Source organism: Bombus vancouverensis, chromosome 9 (assembly GCF_051014615.1).
Source record: "Bombus vancouverensis nearcticus chromosome 9, iyBomVanc1_principal, whole genome shotgun sequence".
Lineage (NCBI taxonomy): Eukaryota > Metazoa > Arthropoda > Insecta > Hymenoptera > Apidae > Bombus > Bombus vancouverensis.
The window spans coordinates 16,054,245-16,072,926 of NC_134919.1; the positions used below are offsets into that span (position 1 = coordinate 16,054,245).

The following is an 18,682-nucleotide window of genomic DNA, read 5'->3' on the forward strand; positions in this document are numbered from 1 at the left end:
CGAATTAAAAGAAGGAACATAAACAGTTATTAGAATATTGATTGGCATCTAAATATTTACTTACTATATTTTCTTTCAATTTTAATTGTAATCACATTCTCTAGGACATTGTGCGTTATTCTCCTTCTTTTTTATTTCTTTCTTCTTCTGGAAGAGGATACGCAGAAAAGAAATGTAAATTTATACATAGCTCGCTTTAAAATCATATCGACATCGCACTGGGACAAATAAATTCTTGCGTAGGTTTAATGATGCGGATGTCGATCTGCGGTTTGATTTCCGAGGAGCAAAAGTTCGACGATGAAGCCAATTGGGAATTGGAAGAGGAAGCCACGCAGGAGTCGAAAATCAAGGAAGGCAACAGCTATGGCGGCGACCAATTACCGATGGCCCATATCTGAGACGAGTCCTTGTTATCAACAACAGCAAAAGTATTACGCTTGCACGTGAATGCAAATAAATGACAAAAATAGAACCCTGAACTTAGGGAAACTTGTAAAATTTATTAAACAATTTGTTAAACATTACATATACGACGCATTTTCACTGGTGCAACAATATTCTTGCAAGAGGAACAGTCAATTTATATGCTACGTATTCAACAAGTGGCAGGAAACTGAAAAATCAATATTACAGACAGAGTATACGAAATAAAATAATTGTTGAAAGAAAAGCGAAGCATACGAAGAATGTATGGCATTCCATCTTCCTTTTTTAATCACGTTATTTATATTTCTTAGAAAACACCATAAATTTATATCATAAATCATAACGAATTCGAGGGATTCTAGGAATAGCAGTATTTACCGAGTCGTTTAAACGCTAGCGTATTAAAAAATTTATCATAAGAGCAATATAGATCGATGAAAGATAATCAAAAATAATACATATGTATTTAAACACGTTAATATATTATTCTTGCTAAACTTTTTGTATATAATTGTAATTATTATTATAATAGAGATAATTAATTCCACGAAATAATTGATAACAATCCATTGAAATTTTAATTAATTTTTTTATATAATAATTTTAATATCGTCTTTTATTATTCAAATCAACAATTACTTCATTAATGCATGTACCACGGCTTTTGCGTTTAATGACTTCAAATCAGTATAAGTTTGCCCTGTCCCAACAAAAACGATGGGTTGTCCAGTAATATACGTCATAGAAATTGCCGCGCCTACCTGAAAACCAATAACAATAAACAGTATAACAATATATCGTGATAAATATTTAATTATATCCTGTTGATAGATTCTATTCACCTTATCATCGATTGTATCAAATTTAGTTAACACGATGCCATCAATGATATGAGGATTGGTGGATTGACTATGATCGGCTAGTGCTTGATTAAATTTTACCAATTGGTCAACAGCTTCGTTTCCAACAAGAGCTTCGCCAACAAAGAGTACTAAATCTGGTTCGTTTACTTTGATCAACTTAGTCAAGGCTCTCATTAATGGTTCGTTATCTTGCATTCTGCCCGCGGTATCCACCAAAACTACATCGATTTTCAGATCCTTAGCAAAACGGATCGCTTCCATGGCAATACCAGCAGCATCTTTCCCATAACCTTTTTCATACAATTGAACCATAGATTGATTTTCATGTTTCTCTGGCGGATGAAGAGCATTCAAATGGCGCATATGAGTTCTCAATTGTTCAACTGCACCAGCTCTGAAATGAAATTATTTGAAAATACAACACGTCTATATTAAAATAAAAAATTAATGAAATAGAAACTGTGGTAAATAAATAAGGCACCTAAATGTATCACACGCTGCAATTAGCACACGAAAATTATTCTCTATAAGCCAAAAACAAATTTTCGCTAGATTTGTGGATTTTCCCACCCCATTTACGCCGCAGAAAGTCATAACATAAGGTCTGTTATTTTTTTTTGCTTCCATTGCGTCTCGCAGAATATCCACACGTCTCTTTGGAGACAGTATTTGCACCAATGCGTCGGTCAGCGTGGCTTTGACGGTACTAGTCACGCTATCGAACGTACCAAGTACTTTTCCCTCGAGCTTTACACCGACAGAATCGCACAATTTTTGAGCAATATCAGCTGCTACGTTTTTCGAAATCAAGTGATCTTTTAATTTTTCCAAAACTGGAGCCATATCCTCATGTTTCAAAGACTTGTTACCAACCAAACTCTTGAACATTGAAAACATACTGTTGCTTTTCTTTTGTACTTGGGGTTTGGGATTCTCCATTTCTTCGTCAGACTCATCCTCAGAATCAGTTTCAACTACTATATCACGAATGCCACCTTTCATCTGGCCTACTAACTAAAAAGATAATTTTGAAAATTTCATTCTTTAATTATGAATAAATTATTAAACAATTATTTAATTAAAAATAAATAATTTATACTGTTTTATCAGCTCCCACATAATCGCCACTTTCTTCTGGTTTATCTTTGGTGCGTTCCAAAGCAGCAAGATCTTTGATAGTCCCACCTAATTCCCACACACGGGGTTTCTTGCCAGCTTTCTCAGGTTTTTGGCTTTTTCTATGAAACATAAATATTGTATATAGCATATTATTTCATACAGTACAAAATTTATTGTTTCTAAATGTAAGAAACTCACTGTTTATCAGCTTTTTTCTTTTGATTATTCATTTTTTGAGCCAATTTCATACGGTTTGCGATTAAAACTTCTTCATCCATTTCTCCGTTATGATTTACTTGATTGTTTGACAAATCCTGTTTAGGGACCTCTTGAATTTTCACTGTGGAATTAAATAAAGGTCAGAACATAAAAGACTAAAAATTACTAGAAAGAAAAAGAAAAATAGACGAACTGTTACAGACATTTAATTATCTTTTTAAAATTTAATAATTCATTATTGAGGATATTTAACTTATATCATAACATGGAAGATATTAATTCTCTCATAGACCCAGTCACTGTTAATATTGTTAATCCATAGCAGTAACATATAATTCATTTATGCAGCAGATTACGTGTGTATGTAAAATCCAAAATCACTTACTTTGATCATCTCTATTAGTACTAACTCCCGTCTTCCTTTTACCTAGAAGCGAAGATCCCCATTTCCTGTTAGTGATACCCACATTGGAAAGGACATATTACTACCTAAATGAAAATTGCTTGTGATTCTATATTAAATCCTAGACAAATATCCTCAGCAGCTTAAAATACTCAACAGTAAAAAATAAATGAAAGGGCTAATAAAAAGTAATTCTAGATTACTCCAAAAAACCATTGGCAATGTTATAATCATAAATAATAGAACTATTTGTATTATATAAAGAATTATACCTAAACCATTTTAAGCCTTCCAATATAAAAAAGAAATAATAATGTAAAAAGAATATACAGATAGTATTAAGCTACAGAAACAAAGTAATTAGTAATATCTTAAGCTTACTAAAGGCAAAGCATTTGAAATAAATAAAAGAGACATTGAATAAAATCTCCAAATTACATTCATTACATACCCTGCTTTTTATTATCTTTGTCATCTTTCCGTTCAATCATACTAGCAACAGTCTTTTTTGATTTTTGACTTTCATCAAAAGTACGCATTTGTTTAGGTATCTTAGCCTGAGTTCGTGCCCATTGTTCAGCCATAGCAAGTACATGCTCATAATTATTTTGAAATTCGAAATTGTAAAACCACTTAGAGTTCTCCAATTCATTTTTGAATCTATCTCTAAATTCTAAGTGGATGTCGTTTAAAAATTTGTCTACATACGACAATTGTAGTATTTTTTGATATGCAACAACAAACACTAGCTCAAACTCGTTATCGAGTTTATACTGCAAGCGTAAGGAATCGTATTCAAAGGTATGATTTCCCGTACGTTCCTGTAAAAAAACATACAAAATGTCATTATGATAAATATTAGTTCTTTAACTAATCGATTATTTAAATATGGAAGCTACTCCTTTTTTCGAATTTAATCCCTCTTCAACATTAAGATCAAACTTTTAATAGTATTCCATATGGACGTAACGAAATTCAAAAAAATAAATATCATTGACAGCAACACTTACTTGCAATATGACACTTCGTATTAGTGCGTTAACACTAGGAGCAAATATTTGCGAGGTGCTTTGGAAACACCATAGAACAATACCACCTTTACTGAATATAGTAAATAAGTCGAGCATGATTATACGATTTCTTAGTAATAAAAAAATGTTTGATTTGATGTTACAATCTAACCTATTGATGATCGTGCACTTTGATTTTTGTACACGTCAGACAGACACTGGAAGAAACCTTAGAGCAAAAACTATAAGATACGATGAAACGTAAACATCGAGAAGTTTTAAGGCAACTGTACATTGCAACGGAATGCCATGTTAGTGACATAAAAAGGCGCCACACGCAAGACCCGCATATTTTAAGTACATATATGAAGTTTTAGATGTACTAAAATTTAGAATACTAAAAATTCTTAATCTTGATTATGTAATATTGTTAAATGCACAATAATATGAAGTATATTATACTACTATTAAATATTAATAAGTATTATTATTATTAATAAACATTATACTATTATAATACATAAAAGATACATAAAATTATTCATTATTACTTTTACATTGCTTCATTCCTTACAAAAATAATTTAAATACAATATTATATATATATATATATATATATATACATACAAAAAAAAAAAGATTAATTTAACATTTTTGTCCAAAATATTGATTTAAAAAGTATGATTGAAAAGTATCATAATTATATATATACATATATATATGTTTGTACATATTTTTTTTCTATTAAATATTCAACATCGTACAAATTTGTAAGTAAACATTTTTCTATTTTCGAAAAACAAATCTAATGTAATTATAATAATAATTATAAAGTATTAAACAATTTTCTACAATTTATTATTCTCTTTTTTTACTTTATCGATACAATTATTCTTTGAATCGAATAATGAGTATATCTTCATAATGCTACAATCCTGAACGGGCAGTGTACGATTATCACGTATATTTAAGCTTTCAGTGTATCTTATACATTATTATTATTATTATGCATCAAGTAAATATAGAAATGTATCGTGAAAACAATTTCATTAATATTATGTACAATAATTACAGCATGCTTTACATAAATTAACAAGATTTACACTAGCCTAGATTTTCTATAAGGCTATAATAGAACCATACATCATCTGAAGAATTTGAAAGTTTGAAGACATCTCGTGTTCACTTCTGTACACTACTGTAGTCGAATAAAAATATGTCATTATGATAGTGAGAAAAACCTGCAATATAATAATGATCATATAAGGCATTGAATATTTAATATCTGTATAAAGATATATATTTAAAAAAAAAACACTTATAGTAACAACGACACTCTAAATGCTTAGAATAAAACAACATCCATGATTTTAGGAAATTTTTATATAATTAAAAAAAATTAGATTAGAAAAAATACTGTTCATGTATAAATGTACAAAAAGATCTTTTACATTTGTAAAAATACACATTATAGACTATAGGAAAGTTAAAATGATGCTCATACATCACCTTATACGCAATTTCTAAAATGAAATTTGAATATTCTTTTCCGAAAAGGAAAAGAAAAAAACAATTTATGGAAACATATACAAACATATATGTAATTACATAGATACAAACGTAATGCTTTGGCATTGTATATGTTTTTCAATAAATAAATTGTTGTCAATACAATAATGTAAGATTTGCCCAATTTTAAGAGTATTTCTTTGCAAAGATATCACAACATTAACAGATTCGTAAGAAATTTTATAAAATTGTAATATTTAATTGCAACATTTAATTTAATTATGCTAAAAGAACAGTCTTTATACGATATCAATAATACTGTAACATAAACACTCTTTCTGATGTTACGTAATACAACTTTTTACATAAGCTTTAATTAATTATAAATTCTATAATTCCACTTTTACATACATCTTATTTCTAAATACGAAGTATTCTTCGTTCTTTGTAAAAATGCAAAAAGATTCGTTCTTACGGGTCTTAATAAATAATCGTGTAAATTTGTAGACTAGAACTTACACGCGAATAATATCAATTTTTGTAATTTTTTCTAGATAACCTAGAGGTAAAGTTAAATCATATATACTTTGTGCGTGTTAAGGCGCTTCCTCCTTTTGTGGGATCCATCATACGATCCCAATTTGTATGACCGACTACAAATCCTACAGCGCGCATTTTTTCTTGTTCTTTACGTTCTTCCAAATCTGCCCAACGTACCTATCAAATCCAACAGTTCATGATAAATTTACCTGTATATTTTATCGATAAATCAAATAAAAATATACTTACACGTTTTTTGCCAGAAGTATCTTCCATGTTATAATAGTCAGGAACTTGAAGGAAATCTTTCATAGTTTGCACCTTTCCTTCATTTTTCTTTTTTGCAAGCCCATCCAAACGATCTATTTTAAATTGATATAATTAATAACGTTAGACAAGATATAGATTGTTTGTAAGATATATTAATATCTTCCAAAGTATATAATAACGTACCTAATTTGTCCTCTGCTTCCATACGTTCCCACTTGCTAACCCCCTATAAATAGATAACAGTATATATATATCATGAACCTAATATTTACAAAAATATATATGTATGAAATTGGTAAATTACAATAGTATCTTGAGTATCATCTTGACTATCTTGACTATCTTCATTTTGTTGTGGAGATTTCTCCTGGGTTTCTTCAGTGTCTTCCATATGAACCTAAAATCAGGTAAATAATTAATATGAATCTGAAAAGATAAATATACAACCTAATAAAAAAAAATATACTTCTTCAATTGCTTGTTCCTGTAACATAGAGTTAACATCCAATTTTTGATGATAACTTGGAGTTGGCTCAAAATAATCTATAATTCTATTTATTTCATCTTCTGTACGATTATGAATATTTCTTTTTAAACAAATTTGTAAATCCATTTCCATCTCACAAACATACACCTATAAACATTTATGTAAAAAAATAATAACAAAGAACTGTTCTCTGTTCTCATTTATTCGAATTTTGATGCTGCAATGAAAACTTACTTTGAAGCCTTTTGTTTTAGCAAAACTCCACATTTCTTCATAATCGGATATTTTTTCGTTGATACAATCCAATATAATGAAATTAAAGAAACCATCGGTAATATTCTTTTTAAAAGCTTTAACAAGAGATGTGATGTAACTTTGCTCCATTGCTTCCTCGTACTCATAGACCATTTCCTGTAAAGTTTATTAAATCAAAAAGTGCTGCAATTTATTTGTGCTTAAAACCTTCAATTTAATTAAAAAAATAATAATTTGTTTTATACCTTAACCGTAACTTTCTTTCCGTTATCATCTGTGGATTCTATCTCTTTCTCTACCAAGAAATAATCATCAAGACTTAATATTCGTGGTGCAGAACCTCCTTGTTCAACTTCCTTATCCTATAAAAAGATATGTTCGAAATTGTATCGTTATTTATAAGACAAAGTAAATTATATCTTAATAAATATAACTTTACCTTAATAAGTTTCGCCACAAAAGATTTTCCACTGCCTGGTGGACCCCTTAAAATTATAGCTATTTTTGGTGGCCTGTTCTGACGACCTGGAGGGCACAATAAGTCATCCACCATTGTGCAGTTTGGTGTTTTTGCCAATTCCAAAGTTTTTGGTGTAGATTCCAACACATTATGCTGAGCATCTGTAACACTATAATAAACAATGTCAACTTATTTAAAAGGTTTTTATATAATCTACTTATAATCTTTAAGTATAGAATAAAGAACATATAATACTCTTTTTGTACAACATAATGGAAAAGAAATAACAATAGAGATAAATAATTGTAAGTAGTAAGGACTGGTATATTCAAATTTAAATGTGCTATATTTGATGTTTTTTGCACAAGGTATTACGATATTAAAAAGTTTCAAAATTGTATTAAGCACAGTAAATAAGTGAAACCTTCTGGAAGCTATTTTAAAAAATAGCCATCACCTGAAAATAGCAATGTTTTCCATGTTATCTTATTAAAGTAAATGAATTAAATCACAAGAAACATGTTTGCACATAATACGAACAGATTAAAATGAAATGTGTTTGTATTATGCCGCTATGTGATCCGTGCGTTTAATTCTAAAAAATTTTACGATATATATTATAAAATAGCAGAAGCATAAATAATTTTCAGAAATAGTTTTCATTTGCATTACGCATATAAATAAAATTTTCATGGCTTAATATGTGGTTACATAATATTAATCAATATAGTGGCATTAATAATATAGCCACATAAAAATACATGTATATATATATATATATATAACATTGTTAATGAAGAAAACCAATGGTTTTCGAAATATTTTTATGTGCCAATAATATTGACACAATGAATAAAAGTATGTATAATGACATTTTACAACTGCATTTTAGCAGTTTAAAAACAGAGAAAGAGAGAGACACAGAGAGAGAGAGAGAGAGGGTATGAATTTGCATAAATAAGTCTTCATACTTTATGCAAAATGCAATACTTGTCAGAAACATTATATCTACAGATGGACACCAATGTGTATTAAAATGTAAATTTAAGAACACAAAAGTCATGAAAGCGTTTATTTTACAATATTTCAAAGACTAAAACATTTAGGACGCATTTAGTAATCAAAAAAACATACCTGTTCTCTGATGGCTTTGTATCTACGACGTTCTTGTTCGAATTCTCCTGCCAGTTTATATTTCCTTTCGATCTAAATAAAGTTATATATTTTCAAACGTAATTAATTCACATTAATGTTAAACAATATGAATAATAATTTATGGTACTTTATTTATATACATAAGTATGCAGATAAATTTATAAATAATATATTTGGTGTACTATACCTGTCTTCATCTTTGTCATTCTCTTTAGTCGTTTCCTTCTGAGACGGTTCACATCTTTCCCGCGTTCTTTCTACATTTGGGAAAAATGATAATAAACATAAAATTGTCTATACAATTTAATAACTAAATACCAATAAATACTTATGTATTTTATCTGAATATATTTTCATTAATATTTTCATTAATATTGAACAGATTTCAATAATAATACTTGATATGAAAAACTGTATATTTTTGCAACTTAACATCAAATTACCTTTAATGGGACTCTTATCATAGCGGTTATCTTGATCTTTGTCAGATGTATGATCAAATATCCTATCATCACGTTCTTTCGCTTTATAGTCCTCTTTCTCTCTGCGTTCCCTTTCAGGTTTTCTATCGTCTATGAATTCTTCGCTATTCCTTCTTTGTTTGTAGTCTCGAGGATGCCTAGATTCTGTTTTGTTCGCATAACATTCGTACCTCCTGATTTTCTCTGTATAATCTTTTAAATTCTGTTCGTTCTCCTCCCAATTTCTAAAATCTTTCTTTGGGTACACTTCATGCTCTGGCACTAGAGGTTTTAAATTGCCATGTCCATAGTCGAAACATTGCACAGGAGTTAAGTGATCTTGATTCGATGATCGGGAAGTGTGGGCATAATCTATTACTTTAGCAGGTATATGTTCGATAAATTTCTTGTCGCTGCTAGCCCCGCTATGATTATAATTAAATTGTTTCTCTATACAAAATTCTTTCACAGCTGAACACCTGACTTGGCTTTGTCTGTTATCCATAGGTCGTTTCACGTATATATTAGAGTTATCGAATTTTGTATAATCAGAACCTGCTGAAGATTCTGTGTATCCAGTCTTGTAATCACTCACCGTTATATCGTTCATATTTCTCTCTGATCTTTTATCAAGAATGTTACATTTATTTCCATTCTTAGGAGATCGTCGTTCTATGTCGTTCGCTATACTCTGATTAAATGATTCATTTTGAGGCAACATGGATTTATCAAGATAGCCTCTTCCAGATCTTTGATCCACATCTCCGAAGCTGTTTTTAGAGTATGGTTGCCTCCAGAGTGAGTTCTGCGCATCATTAGAATCGAATTGCCTCTGTTGCATACTTTCATCAATTGATATTTGCTCATTATTAGTGAATACTCCACCATCACCACTTATTTCTGAAGTACCCTGTATCTTGGAACCAGAATTATTATCAATTGGTCCTTTTGATCTAAGTTCTCCAATTCCTCTGACATCAAGTTGTCGATTATCAAAAGATCTGTCAGGTTGCCCTCGAGATAAGAAAGAGGTGTCATTTGAGCTACCTATTGGACCTCGTGGACCAAAATATGCATCATTAGAACTCTGTGAACCAAAGCATCCATCAGTAGAATTATCAAATTGTTTTTCATTAAATCTATTTGAAAACTGGCCGCCGTCGTTTGCACCTTTCGAACCACCTGGACTTCGTTGATAAGGTGGATCATTGCGTCGTGAACCAAAAAGTCTATCATTGAGTCCTGAAAATCTTGGCTGTCCTTCGTTAAGTCCTCTGGGCATAAACTGATCGCAAAGACCTCGATTATCAAACGGTCTATTATTAGGCCCATGGGGCCCAAATTGACCATCGTTCGTCCCTCTAGGACCGAATTGTCCATCATTAGGTCTGCTTAAATTTAACTGAGCATCATATCTGGGGCCAAATTGTCCAATATTCGAAGGTCTAGGTCCAAACTGTGCATTATTAGGAGCTCTTAAACCGAATTGATTTTCAACGGGTCCTCTCGTCCCAAATAATCCATCATTAGGACCTCTTGGTCCGAACATTCCATCATTGACACTTCTAGGACCAAATTGTCCATCATTAGGTCCCCTTGGACCAAATTGTGCATCGTTTGGACCTCGTTGACCGAACTGCCCATCATTAGAAGCTCTTGGACCAAATTGTCCATCACCAGTACCTCGAGGGCCATATTGTCCATCACCAAGACCTCGAGGACCAAATTGCGCATTATTCGAAGCTCTTGGACCAAACTGTCCATCGTTCGAGCCTCTTGAGTCAAATTGCCCATCATTCAAAGCTCTTGGACCAAATTGTACATCATTGGGTCCACGAGGACCTAATGAGTACGGATTTGGACCAGAAGAATTAAATGGTGGTTCGAACATAGGAAATCTTACATTGTTAGGACCTCTTGGACTCAAAAAAGGTGTACTTGATCTAAATGGCATTCCCCTTGGACCAAATGTAGCATCAAAAGGTCCTCTTGGTTCATAAGATTCAGTGTTACTTACAAATGATTTCAAGGAAGACTCTTTTCCATCATATGGTTCATCTGTTCTTTGTACAGAATCAGTAGGTTCATTAGTGTCTGTAAGAACAGGACCTAAATTGGGTAATTCAGGCGGTGGCTCCATATTTAAATCTTCAGGTTTTAGATCATTTTCTCCCATAAAAGGTAACACTTCAGGTTTTTTCTCGGTATTTTCACTATCATTATTAGATAGTTCTTGCTTTACCTCTGTTTGTTCTTTGAAAGCATTCTGTGGATCCTGTTCTGAAGAGCTATAGTTCGTAGACGGAATTTCTTCCTCCTTAATACTATCCTTCTGCAATAAGCTATCTTCAGGAAGTTGAGCGTTAACCCAAGGTGGTTTTTCTAGTAATGGAATGTCTTTCTGTATTGAATAGTTCTCAGAACTGTCTTTTTGTGTATTATCGACGTTTTGTTCAGTCGATTTTGAATTATTTACCGCAACTTGTTCTACTACAGTAGTAGATTCATTTTTAACCTCGTTCTTCACATTCGTGTCGTTTCCAATATTCGCCATTTCCGATCTAGGTTCGGTATGCATAAGATCTTGCATTTGTTGTGAACTAGAATTCGATCCTTTGAATGAATCCCGCGAATCGAACGAATTGTTGCGTACAATTCCTAGAAGAGCACGGGGTCCAAAGTCAGGATTTCCATGAAGCTTAAAATCTCCAGGTATTCTGAAATTACCAGGTGCGCCTGGTCCAAAGTTAGAAGATCCACGAGGTCCCAAATTTTGGTTTCCAACAGATTTCATGAATGGAGAATCACCTGTAATCTTCTTAAAGCTTTCACTCAGTGAACCAACGCTGCTACTTTTATCAGAATCAAAATAGCTTGGTTTGAATACGTCCATCGCTGCTCTCCTTTTTTCCATAAGCTTCTTTAGTTCTGGAGCAAATTTATCTGGTGGTTCAAATTGATTATTCCTACTGAAACCCCTTGGAACATTTGGAAAACTATCACGTCTATTATCTACTACGTCTTTTTGGTCAAAACGATCCATACTATTCCTATTAAACCTATCACCCCCAGGACCATAAGGTTCATTATTTGGACCAAATCGATTATTGTTTGTTCCAAAACGATCATTAACAGTTTCAGTTCCTTGTCCTACCCTGTCACCTCCTGGTCCAAATCTATCATTTCCAACAACGAATCTGTTATCTCCAGGTCCAAATCGATCGTTTCCAGGTCCGAATCTATCATTCGTTGGACCAAACCGATTGTTTCCTGGCCCAAACCGATCGTTTCCAGAAGCAAATCTATCGTTGTTAAAGTTCATTTTCTGTTGATTGAACTGACTATTTCCGTGTTCTTGATAGTTCCTATCTTCTCTTCTAAATTGTTCGGCTTCAGATACTCGTTCATCGTTTAATTTATAATTTTCATTTCGTTGACCAAACATATCATTGCGAAATTGATTACCTTGTTGATCATTTATACTATCTGGACCAAAACGTTCTGCTGGTATGCCTTCCTTTTGATGCCCAGCGTCATTTATACCGAAATTACCCTGATGACCTACTGAGTCAAAGTTGCTCATAGAACCAGGTTGATTTTGACGTTCGTTGTGTATCAAATTATTATCTGAACCTTTACCAGTATTCATTCCGAATGAAGGAGGCCTTCCTTGCATGTTGGGTGGAACTGGAGGTCGTACGTTGTGATTCTGTCGTGAGTCATTGCTAACAAAACCTGGCGGTGGTTGTGAAAAGTTTGGTATAGCTGGAAAATTCGGCGGCGGTTGTGTAAAGTTTGGTGGAGGCATTTGAGTTGGTGGCATATTGAATGGAGGTGGAGGTACTCCAGTCATAGCTTGGAAGTTAGAGAAATTCGATACGTTCACGCCTGCATTATACTGTGCTGTCCATTGTTGAGAATTCCAAGGTGACGTAGTCATATTAGAAGACATCATGTTCATGACTGGTAGCTGAGTTGTCGACGACTGTGATACTTGAGAGGAGGTTGCCGTTTGAATGTTAGACGCTACTGTTTCTGTTGCTGGTGGCGGCGGTGGCGGTGGAGGTACGTTAATACTCTGCTTTGCAGTTAAGCCAAGAGTTTTCCCAATACCCAATAAATTGTTAATTAATCCTTGATTTTCTGTACTGGATAGAATGTTCAGTATTTTATCATCACCAGACGAGCCTTTATTCTTTTCAATATCTACTTTAACAACAGTTTGCTTTTGTTGCTCGCGTTTCCTACGCATTTGTTCACGTCGTTCGATAAGCTTCTCTCGCCAGGATGTCCATTTAGCTTCGTATTGTTTGTATTGGGTCTATAATAAAATAATCCCTTTTCGAATAAAACTAGAACTAGCAGTAAATCACTTACTGATGTTTTAGTCATCATATTTGATTTTCTCTGTAGCTGATATGTAATAATAATTGTAATATCACTTACCTTGTCTGGATGATTAGCATTTTGCTGTTTCCACTTATTAAACTGCTCCTCCCACTGTTTAAACTGAGCGTCAAATGTTTTCTCAGCTTCAGTTAGTTCTTCATCTTCGATTTTCAACTTTTTAGCACTATTAGATTCACTACCGATACTATTACTGCGTTTACCATTTAAACTATTATTTTCTTTACTACTATTGTTATTTTCAGGAGGTAATGGTGGCTGATTTGGAGGTAAAGGGGGATTTTGAGGACAGTTTTGTATATTTGTTTGTTGCATTGGTGTATTCGCGTTTTGTTTAACGGGAAATAATGGAAGATTGTTTTGATGTGGAGGAGGCATGCTTGTAAATTGATATGTGTTCATATTATTAGGAGGTAATGGCGGTTTTGTATCCTCTTTTGGAAGAGGTGGTGGAGGTTGTACGATTGGTAACTGTGACACCTGATTAGCTAAGCTCATGTTCTGGGCTGACATGTGTTTCATTGTTTCTTGGTACTGAAACAAAGTTCAAAATTGAATTAATGAATGAATACATTTTTATGTTATTTATGCCTTTTACATACCTTCTCCCCATACTGTGCTTGCCATTGCTGATATTGTTGCTGCCATTGCTGCCACTGAGCCCAGTTTTGTTGTTGAGCTGCGGCCCATTGTTCAGCTGTATACCCACTAGGTGCCTAATAAAACAGTATAATTGTGGTATTCTACATATATTATATAATATAGAAATATTTATATGTTATGTTAAATAAATTGATAAATTCATTAGTTAAATGGAAAATAAGTACATATGACAATATTTTAACAAAATTGTAATTAACATGTCAAATTTTCAAAGAAAATTTCATATATATCAATTAATGCGAGATTTATTTTTTTCATATATTAGATAGAGATATTTAATAAAATACTTACTGGTTGATTATAATACTGCATGTATGCTTGCATCATAGCCGTAGGATCTGTTCCTGGTACAGCATAACCAACTGGTGGTTGTGGCATTGGAGTAGCAACAGCACCAGCTGACAATTGCCATTGGTTCCAATTTTGCATTTTCTAAATCTCTCTCGCTCTAGCAAATGGTTTGCTAGTGCATTCCAAACTGTTTTAAGGGCCGCAGTCCGTTTGGACGCTATTTTATATTCAAAGAAAATTGTTATAGAGTTACCACCACATACGTGTATAAAATATAGTAAAAATCTCTATTCAGTTATTTGTTTTCCTTTTATGGTACAATCACCAATCATACATAAATGAAAAAATGTCTCAGGAATTATTAATTAAACATATTAATAAAAATTATACATACAGCAGTTTAAAAATATCTGTAAGTTTTAGTCAATATTAAGGCAGTTTTACAAAAATATAAAAGTTAAAACTATATATATAAATATAAAATGTGTTTCAACCATGTGTTACAAATTACCTAAAATTTTCTTAATCGCCACAATAATAAAATATGTAGAAACTTATTTCTTAAATTTCAATAGTGATTTTATTGTTTTGTAATAGGTAAAATATAGGGGATCAAAGAAATAGAAACACTTGTAAAATGGATGTAGAGAAAACTACACATCATCAGAATACTTACAAGTCAATAAAATAATACAAAATATGTTCGGTATAAATCAGAAACACACATTCACCAATATTTGTACAAATACATTAACATAAAAATATAATAAGTTAAATGTTCAGTCTATTAATCTTCTGCACTTAGCAAATAGTTATAAGATGATTATCATATCCTTTAAAAAGTTACTAAATGTAAAACATTACAAATTTTGTAGATATAAGATACATTGTTAAAATACAAACAATGTAAATTTCATAATTATACAATTATTTGCTTATATACTGATATATGTACAATATATTTCTTTGATAGATAAGATACACTCATTCACAAAATATCTCGCAAAAGAATCTAAAATCAGTGAAACATTTATAAGTAATATATATGAAATAATATATGAAAATTAATAAATATCTGACAATACAAATGCAATATGACATTAATACACAGTAATATGTAAAAAGAAGCTATAGATAAAAAGAATTACTCTAATAACTAGACTCTTTAAAAAATTTAGGTTCATATTAAGACTGAATATATATAAATATTTTTCACATTTAGCCAATATTTATGCTTTCCCCTTTATCAAGTATAAGTAAAACCTTTTAAAGTTGAAGTTACATAAAATAACGAAATAGATTTGAAATAGATCGAATTAAAATTATTGTATTAAATATCATTCAGAATATATAAAAATATGCTTTAAATATGTATAATTAATATGCTTTCATAAACATTCAAATTCATTAACTTAGAAGAATATAAACAGTATTATAATATACCAAGATATTACATCCAACAAAACATATGATATAAAACAGATATGTGTTTTAAACATCAAAACTGTAGCTGTTGGAAATAACCTAGAGCCAATACCAAACATACCGCAATATTTATTATATTTCACAAAATGAAATACAAAGTGATCGAAAATACATCTTATTACATAATATATAAATAGTACACAAAAGTGCTATATAAACTTGTATATAAAAAGGGGGAATATCCAATATATTAAGTTTGTAAGAAGTCGAATTGGACCAAATAAAATGCATTAATCTATTCGAGATTAAACACAATAATAAAGAAAAAGACAGGGATTAAATGATTTTTCCTTAAATAGGTTAATGATGCTGACGAAAACTTCAAAATGCCTTCGTTAAGTATAGAAGTTTGTAAACTTCAGGAGAACGTTCTCATAAGCATCCAAATGTGATCGCCATGATTATTGAAGACGTATCAATTTAAATTTAGTTAAAATATATCCTTCAAAATTGCATTTATGATGATATAGTAATTTCTGATAAGATAACACAATAAATATAAAAGAAGTTTGCGTATATTAAACACATTAATCCGAAAAACTCGCTCGGCAATATCCAACATTTTTCCGAAAGTATAGAACGAAAATAAAAATGTCAATGTAAGTAGTTGAAATAAGATAGTACTCACGACTGGATGTCCAGGAATCTGCTACACTTTTGAAATGCAATTCACGAGAAGCTTTTTTTATTGTACAGCAACTAAACTTGGCACGAAAACGTCGAAACTGATCGGAACTTATGGCGACTGGAGACTACGGTAGTATAAACACGTCTGGAGTATAGACACTTCGATACTGAAAGCATTGATAGAACCATTCATCTTTTGAGTCGAAAAAAATCAAGATGTAAAGCAAGAAAAGGTCCCGTTTTACGCAAGCGTAATGCGCATATACATATGCATAGATATTACGAATATTTCACACAATGACAGACTCACTCTATCTATTTCTGTTTATTTCACAGAACGAGGCTTTTCCTCACTCTCCATCTTGGTATTTTTTGAATCAAAAGATGGACGGGTTTCCCTAGTGAGTGTCCAGACCTGTTTCATATGAGCGTTACCAGGTGTTACGTTAAGTTTGCAGCTTTAGGGTAAAAGAGTGAGTGAGTTGGTGCCCATGGTGCACTAAACCGTTCTATTCGCCGAAGTCCGTGAAAATTGAAAGAACTTTTGTAGTTCAAATCTAAAACTTTTTCCAAGATTGTATGTACTTAGAAACTAGCACGCGCGAAAAAAAAAAAAAATATCTCATGAGAGATGGTAAAACGTTTAGGAAAGTTTATATGGATTGTCAAAGAAAAAGATCTCGAGAAAATCCAAACTTCTTTACAGACTATAAGTGACTTGTCCCACAATTGTCAATGCGGCATTCAACTGGACGTTACTTGATAAAGTGCTTCTAATTTCCCGAGTTATTTCTTGGTAAATATCTGAACAATGCAGACTTTTCTATCCGTATATACAATCAGTTAGTAAATTTAAATTTATGTGACTATATTGAAGGCAAGTTTTCGCGATAGCGTAATAGGATCGTACTGGAGATCCGGAGACATTCTGGATATAAACAAATTTATAAACAGGTCTCGATATTCGTTAAAGAAAACCGTCTGAAAATTGAGCCGTGTCTAGTCATAAAAAATCAACACGGAAGGTCAATAAAGTCCACGTTCTTGCGAGGCAGATAAAGATAAGTAGAATGTTCCCGTTTCTGTCCGAAGCATTCATAGCACTTTACGCATGCGCAAAACGAGAACCTTCCATATTGATATTTTACGACTCAATTTTCGGACGATTTTTCCTAGACTTTGGTATATAATCATCAAGATCTGTTTAGATAATCATGTAGGTATATGAGTGTCGAGATACCTGTTTATACGAATACGGTCGAGACCTGTTTATATGATCGTAGGCGGGTCAATTAATTTTGAACACTAAACGACAAAAAAAAGTCCCTAAATGCAGTTTAATTCTTGCGTTCTACGCGGTTTATATAACGAGCTACAAAAATATATTTTTACTCTCTTTACACATTTCTTCGTTAAACAATTAGACGTAATGTCGACCATAGGTCGTTTTAAAGCATTATTAAATAACAGGAATATCAATAATTCTTGTTATTTCTTTAATAATGTTTCAGATTTTTTAGGTTGATTAAATTAAGAAAAAATTTAATAAAATAAAAAAAGTGAAGTTGAGGAGAAAAACTAAAGTTGATAATATTGTTTTCATAAGGAATGTATTTTCCATAATTAAAATTATTAATTTTAAGTCCTTCTCTATCTTTTACGAAACGAATTATTATTACAAAAAAAAGTAAACCAGCAAAATTAATAAAAATATCTCACTTGTGCGGATTAAATCTGTTTTATCAGCGTTCTCGTGTCACTGTCATCAAAAAGAAATGAATATATAAAGATTGTGAAATGATACCAACAATCATTTACTACTACATGATAGAGACAAGAAACATATATTAGTACCAATACATATCGTAATCGAGAAACATTTTATCTATCGGAGAAATTCTTCAACTCTTACAAAATACTGGGAAAACCGAGAATATCGTGTGATATAAACTAATTAATTTATTTCCTTACTTTAGCCAAGTATTCTCTTTACTCGATTAAAAGAAATTGAGCGACGATTAATAATTTA

The 18,682-nt window shown here is 31.7% G+C and overlaps 3 protein-coding genes across 16 annotated transcripts in view; 1 reads left to right on the plus strand and 2 right to left on the minus strand.

Annotated features, from left to right (window-relative positions):
• Positions 1-527, plus strand: part of Rh50 (Rhesus blood group-associated glycoprotein Rh50) — a 43,187-nt gene extending 42,660 nt beyond the window's left edge. For all 10 annotated transcript variants that reach the window (XM_033337980.2, XM_076621306.1, XM_033337977.2 and 7 more), the window contains one exon: positions 244-527. In XM_033337980.2, coding sequence (XP_033193871.1) covers positions 244-401 — 158 coding nt within the window. In that variant the 3' untranslated portion in view covers positions 402-527. The remainder of the gene's footprint in view (positions 1-243) is intronic.
• SrpRalpha (signal recognition particle receptor alpha) lies at positions 484-4,274 on the minus strand. 2 transcript variants are annotated; one of them, XM_033337973.2, is made up of 8 exons: positions 4,044-4,274; positions 3,485-3,854; positions 3,016-3,057; positions 2,610-2,751; positions 2,392-2,530; positions 1,774-2,306; positions 1,272-1,686; positions 484-1,190 (listed from the first exon to the last, which is right to left on the minus strand). In XM_033337973.2, exons 1-8 carry the CDS (start codon positions 4,158-4,160, stop codon positions 1,065-1,067), a joined length of 1,884 nt encoding a protein of 627 aa, XP_033193864.1. In that variant the 5' UTR covers positions 4,161-4,274; the 3' UTR covers positions 484-1,064. The 2 variants fall into 2 exon arrangements, with proteins under 2 accessions (XP_033193864.1, XP_033193865.1); XM_033337974.2 differs by lacking the exon at positions 3,016-3,057.
• A 610-nt stretch (positions 4,275-4,884) lies between these two features.
• LOC117158809 (uncharacterized) lies at positions 4,885-17,031 on the minus strand. 4 transcript variants are annotated; one of them, XM_033338123.2, is made up of 17 exons: positions 16,964-17,031; positions 16,655-16,820; positions 14,542-14,758; positions 14,190-14,303; positions 13,627-14,121; positions 9,163-13,501; positions 8,907-8,976; positions 8,699-8,770; positions 7,544-7,733; positions 7,350-7,466; positions 7,084-7,260; positions 6,829-6,996; positions 6,667-6,759; positions 6,546-6,588; positions 6,342-6,454; positions 6,139-6,269; positions 4,885-5,284 (listed from the first exon to the last, which is right to left on the minus strand). In XM_033338123.2, the coding sequence occupies exons 3-17, from the start codon at positions 14,677-14,679 to the stop codon at positions 5,266-5,268; spliced, it is 6,279 nt and encodes a 2,092-aa protein (XP_033194014.1). In that variant the 5' UTR covers positions 14,680-14,758; positions 16,655-16,820; positions 16,964-17,031; the 3' UTR covers positions 4,885-5,265. The 4 variants fall into 4 exon arrangements, 3 of the variants coding, with proteins under 3 accessions (XP_033194014.1, XP_033194012.1, XP_076477442.1); XR_013059156.1 differs by lacking the exon at positions 16,964-17,031 and having other exon boundaries at positions 6,072-6,269; positions 16,655-16,930; XM_033338121.2 differs by lacking the exon at positions 16,964-17,031 and having other exon boundaries at positions 16,655-16,929.
• Positions 17,032-18,682: the final 1,651 nt, after the last annotated feature.